At 42.1% G+C, this 9509-nt stretch overlaps 1 protein-coding gene across 1 annotated transcript in view; it reads right to left on the bottom strand.

Annotated features, from left to right (window-relative positions):
• Nucleotides 1–228: 228 nt before the first annotated feature.
• Nucleotides 229–9509, bottom strand: part of LMNB1 (lamin B1) — a 45711-nt gene continuing 36430 nt past the window's right edge. Inside the window, exons 9-11 of the mRNA XM_016217694.2 lie at nt 8880–8999; nt 3841–3948; nt 229–1042 (exon numbers count right to left, since the gene is read on the bottom strand). Of these exons, the coding sequence (XP_016073180.2) occupies nt 1001–1042; nt 3841–3948; nt 8880–8999 (270 nt within the window). The 3' untranslated portion in view covers nt 229–1000. The remainder of the gene's footprint in view (nt 1043–3840; nt 3949–8879; nt 9000–9509) is intronic.

Raw genomic sequence — 9509 nt, 5'->3', positions numbered from 1 at the left:
ATCATTCATACCTTGCCCCTCTAAAAGGTGGCTTTTAATCAGTATCTTTCCCCTATTTTAAAAGAGAGTAAAACCAGGTTCTAGAAATATAATATTCTCTATTTCCCTTTAAAAGGAATGTCTTCCTTAATGACTTCTCCCAATGCCCAACCCACATTTCCATTTTGAAAAGTCTTATTGTTAATAAGCTAAAAAGCACAAAGCACTGAGCACAAGTTAAAAAAGACAGTGGGTTAATATTAAAACAGCTTTTTATTTGTTAATGTCACATAAGAAATTTAAGCAAGTTACACTATCTTAAAAAAAACACGACTAACGCATTTTAAGAGAAACCCTTCCCTCCCCCCGTCCCCCCCTCCCCGCCCCCGAGAATTAAGAATCTACGTGAAGTAACCATAAAACAAAGTTTTGTGGAATCCTTCATCCAGAGTGCTTACATGATTCGGTTAATATTGCCATCTTACAAAATTTCTCTTTTCTATTAAAAAAAACTGTAGCCATGATTGTTTATTACAAAAAAATTCAGTACAAAATTTCGACATATTGAAAAACACTTCCCCCCCTCACAGCACCGTCATATGTAGCAGAGCATGATCAAGAGCAGATTGCTGATCTGGATGGAGCAATCTTCAGATTACGCCCAGACACAGTGGTTTACTGACCCCCCCTCCTCTCCTCATAAGAACTTAAAAAAATAAAACCACCAAAAAAAAAAAAACCCACACATACAAAAAATGTCAAAAAATTTGAGGGAACCTTTCCAAACAGTACAGTTAGTTCAGTGTCAATAATTCACATCTTGCAACAAAGTGTATGGATATGATTTCTTTTACAAAACTTTCAGTGTCAAAAAAGGAAATTAAGGCCATCATTTCGCAGCTTAAAAATTCACATAAAGGAAATATAAAAATATTCTGTGCTTCTGAGAAGGCTCTGCACTGCATGTAGGTAAGGATTACCATACTTCTTTATTTCGAGGAAGACAGTCGGCTTGAAAAGTTCACATAATTGCACAGCTTCTATTGGATGCTCTCGGTGCTCCCTGATGAGGAAAACAGAAGGAGATACTAGTACTAAGAAAGTGGATCATGGTATTTTAAATGAGAGGAACTACAAACCTGTATTGTCTACTTCAGATGGATCCTCATGATTTCTCAGTTACCCTTTTTATCCAGCTCTCAGGACTTCGTCCCCAGAAAACTCCAACAAATCCCAGGACAGTGATTCTCAACTCCAGCTACACTAAGGAGCTTTAAAACAAAATAATTCTGATCTAGGTCCCTATATCAATTAAATGAGAATCTATTTATATAAAATTTTAAAGCTCCTACATTAATTCTAATACGCAACCCAAGTTGAAAACCACTGTTCACTAATCTCCTTTTATAACTTAGGAAAGATTGGTGGACTCCATTCTGAACAACCACATCAGAGACTAGAATATGCTGGCTGGATCCTCAGTGGGTTCATCGTCAAATGTGAGGGTCACCAAAAAACTTTTACTTTTCATCAACTCGAAAGGCCACTGGATTCGCTCTCCACTGTGAAGTCAAACTAGCTGATCTTCCCTTCCATATTCTCTTTTTTAACCTTCCTATCTTTATGTTCTCTGATCACAAAAGCTAAAAACCTCACACATCTTTGTTGTTCTTCTCTCACCCTCAAGTTCATCCACTAAGCCTTAATAGGTCTGCATTTAAATAGTCTCTTGGTGCCCTGGCCAGGTAGCTCAGTTGGTTAGAGCATCCTCATAATACACCAAGGTTGTGGGTTTGATGCCCTGTCGGGGCACATACAGGAATCAACCAATGAGTGCATGAATACGTGGGAAAACAAATGATGACTCTCATCCCTTCTTTCCCTCTCTCTAAAATCAACAAATTTTTTTTAAAAAGTCCCTTGGTGCCCGGCCGGGCGTGGCTCAGCGGTTGAGCATCGACCTAGGATCCAGGCGATCGGGGTTCGATTCCCGGTCAGAGCACATGCCCGGGTTGCAGGCTGCAGCTGGTCAATGACTCTCTCATCATTGATGTTTCTATCTCTCTCTCTCCCTCTCTCTTCCTCTCTCTGAAATCAATAAAGATATATTTAAAAAAATAAAAAATAAATAAAAAGTCCCTTGGTGTGTCTGCAATCCCCCTTCTAGAGTCAATCCCTCTGATATTGTTTCAGTTTCTCTTCTGCTCCAAAGTGTGCACCAGCTACTTGCCTGGGCATTCCATACTATGTCGATTTAACACCCACCCTCCAGCTCGACTCTCTCTCACACACGCCCCACAGTACAACTGGATGCACACATGTGCTTAAGTCCTGACATACCCCCTATGATCAACTAAAGATCATCACAAATTCTTTGCCACCCCTCCCGTAAGTAGAGTGGAGACTATTTCCCGTCACCTGGAGCTGGCCTTACAACTACTCTCACTGGGAGAAGGTGGCAGAGGGACACCATGCCGGTTCTGGGCCGAGCCTTTAAGAGGTCTAGTGCTCTCTGTTTTCACCCTCCTGGAAGCCAGCTGTCACACTGTAGATCTTGAGATGAACTACCGAACGATGAGAAGCCACATAGAAAGAGACGTGGAGGACATTCCAGCCCTGCCAAGCTCCCAGCTGAATGCAACTGCATGATTAACTTCAGTCTCCATCATGCAGAGCAAAATAATCACCCTGCTGAGCCCAGCCAACCCCAGAATCATAGGAAGTAAGAAATCATTGTTCTATGCCACTGAGTTTTGGGGTGGTTTGTTAGTGTAACAACAAATAATTCAAACGCCCTCATAACACCATGGGCTGCTCCTCGTACCCAAACAATTGCCCATCCTTTAAAATAATGGACGAGCATATTTCCCAGAGATTTCCACTACTCCAGCGGCCCAGAGAGCGCTCTCCAGTGTCTGACCTACTATGGCTCACACTCTGAGCCACTGGCCTGGCACCTTCAGATATCTGACATTGTTACTTTACTTCAGTCATTAGAACACTTCTCATTAAGGGCAGGAAATGGATCCTGTGCTTGTTTCTTAGTGAAGTCAAGTCTAAAGTATCTGTTCTTACATATTCCCTGAAATGTATGAAGTATCCAAGCCAAAAATTCATTCTACCTTGCATGGTTCTCAACCATGGGTACTAAACACATAAGACAATGTTCATTTAGAGTAGGATTGGGACTGATAAAGCAAAACGAACAGACTTATAAACCTGGAGACAAAGTCTTATAAGGATAGCAGTTTTGATAAATGATTAGACTTAAACAGCTTACGAATATAAACTGAAGGCTTGTTAGTTATTAATAATTCCAACTTAATTAATTAAAATAAAATTTGGAGTTTCTTTACTTTAAGGGCTCTCAAAAGCCCAAGCATCAGCTAAAACCTATCTTGCAATTAGATGATTAGGAACTTAACAGAGTAACAATTTTGTTTCCTACCAAAGTTGAATGTTGCTCTTTGTTATTTTTTTAAGTTTACATGCAGATGCTTACTCTAATTTAGTGATGTAAACTTCTCAATCTCAGGACCCTTAAGTAAGTAATTTTGAGCATGTTTTCTAATTACATATACTCACTTATATGTGTTATACCATGTCCTACAATAACATATTCAGTACATTAAAAAACAAAACAAAACTGAAATTGGAAATGAGAAAATGCTTTAAAAAGGCGTGCCAATGTTTTCTTGCAGCACCTTACCATACTACCTTAAATATCTCCTTGGGAAAAACACACCCCACTCACAGAACCCCAGGCTGGCTGATCAGTCAAGGCAAAACCCAAACTCGACCTGGGTTTGGTTTTCATGTAATTCTTGATGATGAAATTTAACACAAATATACTGAACGTACCTGCTGGTGGAAAAGCTCCTCCTCGACAGCAACTTCAGCTGCTTCTTCCTCCTCCTCTTCCACTTCGGGGAGGGTTGTTTTAAAGACCGTGCTTCTCTGAGCAACCTCCTAAGAACAGGAGCAGTTTGATTTTAAGTTAAAACCACACTTAGGGGAGGGGAGTCTTTTCTTTGCTTAAGTTTAAGAAACAGAATTCCTACATTAGGGACTTTCTTTTAAGTAGTTCATCCTGAACAGGAATTTTTGCATAATTAACAGCGGTTCTTAGATCTTCAGTCCTTCCTGCAGGGGAGTAGGTGTCCAATTTGAAATGCCTGCTGAGAGGTTTCCACTGCTTTTTATCCCGTTCTGTTACTAAGAATTTTGCAAATGATTTGGCACACTAAATTCTTCTAGCACTCCATGTGACCGAAAGTAAAGCTCTCGCTTGGCTCCCAGCAAAGAGAAGGTGCTATACAAATGCTGAATAAAATGAAGATGGAGCCATGGCTGGTGTGGCTCAGTTGGCTGGGTGTCATCCCACACACCCAAAAGTTGCCAGTTCGATTCCTGGGGAGGGTACGGCCCAGGTTGCAGGCTCAATCCCCAGTAGGGGGCACGCAGGAGGCAGCCAACAGATGTTTCGCTCTCATATCAATATTTCTCTCTCCCTCTCTAAAAACCAATTTTAAAAATCCTTTCTTAAAAAAAAGAAGTTGGAGGCCAGCCGTTGTGATCTCACGGACCATGGTAGCAACAGGCCCTCTTACGAGTGAGAAGGACAAGTTCCTTTCATTCCTTCAGCAACTGGCTCCTTTCAAATGAAATGGAATCAAGACCAAAGAGCAATGTTTACTAATAACACACTAGTGAAGTTCCAACATATTCCACACATAAAACAGACCTCCTGTCACTCACTAGTGGTAGGACGGGAAATAACCATTATTTCCATTTTCTACCGAGAGGCTCTCAAATATGGACAACTTTCCCAAATGCAGCAGTGTTTTTGTTTAAGCTCAAGGCCAACCTGATGAACAGCAGCAGGTGAGTGAGTGTCCTAGAGTGCTACAGAGCATCTAATTTCACTCTGTACATGTCCTAAGGTCAGTCAAGAAAGAAAACTCCTTTATAGGAAGAGGAAGGCGCTAACGTAATGTCAGTGAATGCTTATCTGAAATTTCACACAGACCAGCTAGTTTAAAATGGCAGTGGAAGAAAACCAAAAGTGTCATAGGAATGAGACAACTTTAAATATGTCCAAGGATACACTGTGAGTGAAGTAAGGCAGGACAGTAGTATTTTGTGGGAATTTTGCAATGCCAGGTAAGATGGACCATTTTGAGTCTCCCCATTAGTCGGAAACTTCAATTCTGTGAGATCGGTCTATGTCTACACATACAAATAGCCATTACACAAGTACCTGCCTGCTTTAGCAAAATTAGCACTAATAAAGCAGCACGTGAGTCATTAGATTACAATTCTTTGAACTAAGATACTGATTGGGAGACGGTGGCATACAAAACAGAAAAGATTCTCAAAAAGCTTTCAAAGTGCCTAGCTTTCCTCAATTCATCTTAAAGTAAAAGGAAAAACTTCAAAATCTGTTACAGATTCCTCACATTCTAGCTTCAGGCAGCCTGTGCCAGTTTAGACGTCCCATATGGAAACATTGGCTCTTAAAGCTCATGATGTAACAGGACTACTGGCTTCAAACTAGAGGCCAAATGGGAAACTTAGAAAACAGCAACTTGCCCCAACTCCATTAATAATGAATTCAACATAACTACTTTTCATGTAAACCTGCAGTTAAGCACTTTTCATTTGACAACATTTAAAAGCCAATTACTCTAATACAGAAAGCCTGTATGGAAAATGAATGAGCTAACTACTGTCTAAAAATTTAGACAGAAAAATAATAGAAGAAATTTAGAACAAAACGTTGTTAGGTTTAGGCCCAGGAAATTGTTATTACCCAAGGTGCTAATAGATAAATGTCTTTACCACTCAGCAAGATACCCAAACCTGTAAGTGTCCTGAAAGGCACACACAAATGGTCTCTATATAAGATGCATTGTGAGTCTACCCGGTAAGGCCTTGGGCACATCAAGGCAACCCATCCGTTCAGCGGCGCACCAGGCCACCTAGAACCTGCTAACGTGCTCACCTATTCACACCTCTGTGATCCATAAGGGCATGTTGGTGGCCTGAAATCACCACGGTGGGAGTAGATATACCACAGAAATCAGCAAATGCTACAACTCAGGGCATTTTTTTGTTCATGGAGGAGCCAATTGTTAAACTATGATATCTCTGTATATCTAAATAATCATTTGCATATACAAGTTTCAGTTATGCCTATACTCTGCAAGGTATAGAGAGACTGCTTTACTTTATATTTCCCTCATAAAAAACACACTTTCATTTATCATGTCTTTATTTTTTAATTAGGTCTACAATTTTTCTTTTTTTAATGTTTTTATTTATTTGAGAGAGAGAAAGAGGAAGAGGGAGAGAGAGAAGGCAACATCAATGATGAGAGAGAGTCATTGACCAGCTGCCTCCTGCACACCCCCTGCTGAGGGTCAAGTCCACAACCCGGGCATGTGCTCTGACAGGGAATCAAACCAGTGACCTCTTGGTTCATGGGTCAGTGCTTAACCACTGAACCACACCAGCCAGGCTTTATCATGTTTTTAATCATCTAACATCCCCTCCCTCATTTCTCAGTAAGAGCCCCAGCTCTACGTGGATACCCATCTCTCCCATGGAGAGGTGACGCATGTGTCACAAGGAGCTGAGTGTGACTTAGCTGTGCAACAGGGAAGCAGGCTCGAGTTTTAACTGTCCTCCTGACTCCAGAGCTGGTTTAGAGGTGGGCATGTGACCCAAGCGGGCACATTAAGACTGAAGCCCAGGACAGAGACCTCACAGGGCAGACACTCCCACACAAAGCCAGCCTGATAGCCAGCAGTGATCCTTACTCCACCAGGGAGACAACTGAGGAAGCAGACAACAGAAGGATCCTTGGGAACACTGAGTGAGCCAATGGGTCAAGTCTACTATTTCTAGAGTTTTGGTTTTGTGAACCCACATATTCCCATTATTTTAAAGCTAGATTAATTGGGTTTTCTGACATTTTCAATGACCGGACAAGATGAAAATATACATAGAAAATGAAACTGACTTGAGCCAATTACCTTCAACCTTACAGAAAAGTGATCTTTATGGTGCTAATTACAGATTGTTGCAAATATGGTCTGGAACCTACTAATAAACATAGTTTTATAGATTTAATAAATAGGTGCCCAAAGTACTCGTCTGATGACCACAGAAATCACTTAATAGAGCCCAGCAAGCAGGAAGCAAGAGTTTGTTCACAGAACAGATAAGCCAACCATCTGAGAATCAGTGTTCTAATTATGAAGGGAAACCGGAGCTTCAGTTAGCTTTATGGAAATGTCACCGATGATACTACCCTGAGATACATCCCATGTTATGGTATCTACTTTGTTCATGTCATTGCATCTATTGTGTGGGTTTCTGAACCTGCTGCATCCTGAATATCCTCCTATTAAGATGACGTCTAACCTGGAACACATTTTCAGAGAATGCTATGGATGGCGACCAGATTCCACAGCTCACAAAAGCCTATTTCATCTGCCTTATAACAGCGCTTTCAATCTGAGCCAATCACCGCTTATATGATATTCTGAAAGAGATGTGTGCTCTGCCAATTTCAGTTATTGGGGAAACTACCAGCACAGGAGCTACAATAATTCTAGCACGTACATGGCAGCACCTGCGACAGCTGGGAAGGATTCCAAAGTGCTGAAAGGCAGCGAGCAGGGGTTTCCGTGCAGAGGACGGGAGGAAGACCTGGCACCTTGAAGCCTGTGAATTACTGAGGGCACTTGTAAACTCTTCTGCCCTGAGGACTCAGCAAGTATTCAGAGGTGAATTCTCCAGATGCACCCAAAAATCTCACATAACTATACTGAGGTGTACAGAGAAAAAGAGACACTGCTTCACTCACAGCCTCAGCCTGAAACAAGGGGCCTCCTCAGTTCTCAGTGGATTCCTGGCATAGAGCTGTCTGATCATCAGCACGTTTACAGTGAGAGAGGATGCGAGGAGGGCCAGGCACAGGGCTTCTCATGCAAATCTCCCAGGCGCCATAATGAGTGCTGTTAATTACTTTATTTCTCTGAACTTAAGTGAAGGTCCACATTTGATTTATATAAAAACTTACCCAATAAGTTCTTGCCGAATGCCTATCATGTGCCAGGCACACAGCCAGGAAAAGTCAGAATAGGTCCTTGCCCTCAATGTATCCACTACTCTAGTAAGAGGGGCTCACCTGGCCAGGACTGCGCAGGTACAAGGCCTGCACCTGGCCTCCAGGGGAGAGGAGCCCCTCAGGGAACACTGCGATTTGACCTGAGACCTCCTTCCTCCAGACACTTTCATCTCTCAGTGTGTGTGTAAGGCAGGGTACCAGGCAACTTTACTTGACAGCTCTGGATGGGGAAGGTGCTTTGACAAGAATTCTAGGACTGACATGTTGAAAACATACACATCAAGCAGATCTCCAAACTCCACAGTCTTCAAGTTCAGTTTCACACACACTCTGAGAGCCAGTGACGAGGTTAATAACATAAGCATTCACTAGAGGCCAGATGTTGTTTCCAGCACCTCCCAAGGATAGTCTCATTTGTATTACTCTCATTAAATTAATGTCGTCTCATTTATAGTGTCTTATCTCCATTTTACAGAAAACTAAGAGAGGTGAAGGAAGCTGCCCAAAGGCACAAAACCAGTGTGCCATGGAGACAGACCCTCGACCCAGACTGACTCTGGAGCCTGTGCTATCACCAGTGCTCTATGACACTCACATTTCATCCCCAAATCTGAAGTTAGCTTCTCCTTGAATTACGCAGCAGTCTTAGTCTGATTTAAGCAATCAGTCACTTTTCAATTTGATTTTTGCAAAGAAATCACACTTGTATGATCAACATTCAGCTGAAACTGACATCACTGTGGTACTGATAAAAGGGCCATACCTCTCCCTGAGAATTTTTCAGTATAACCTTCACGTCTTCGCCAGTGCCCCAGGAGTTCTGGTTCTTCCAGATGAGGTCAGTGGGAGGACTGGCTGTGACACCAGCATTTGCAGCCCATATCTGGAAATAAAAAAGGACATTGTTCTACTCAGAACCCAGCTATCCACGTCCCGATGACAGCAACATGATGAGCACTGAATACCCTGTGGGGCTGATTCTACATCTCCGAGCTGTGCCTGAGCTTCAGACCTGCTACACTAACTCGCTGTGTTAAGGAGGACCCACAGAGCTTATCTAGGCTGCAGCTTCCTCATCTGATAAGTGAAAATGATGACATAGGACTCTGAAGTAAAGCTCCTTACATTCACACCCTAGTTCCTCTACATGTCAGGCAACCTTGAGAAAGTTACCTTACTTTTGTCATCCATAAAATGGAACAGAAACGGTACCTCTAATATGTGAGGTTTTCATCAAGAACAAGTGATTGCCCACACAGAGTGGCTGGCTCTCTCAGTGAGCATGAGCTCTCATTGTTAGCATTCTATCAGTCCTATGGGTTTTATGGGACATCCTTCACATTAAGGGATGACCCCCTCCAACAGTACCTATTCTCCAGCTGCTTAGACCAGG

Source organism: Miniopterus natalensis, chromosome 3 (genome assembly GCF_054644295.1).
Source record: "Miniopterus natalensis isolate mMinNat1 chromosome 3, mMinNat1.hap1, whole genome shotgun sequence".
NCBI classification, from domain to species: domain Eukaryota; kingdom Metazoa; phylum Chordata; class Mammalia; order Chiroptera; family Miniopteridae; genus Miniopterus; species Miniopterus natalensis.
Note: the sequence above shows the minus strand (reverse complement) of the source record. Positions and strands in the feature narration are given on the sequence as shown.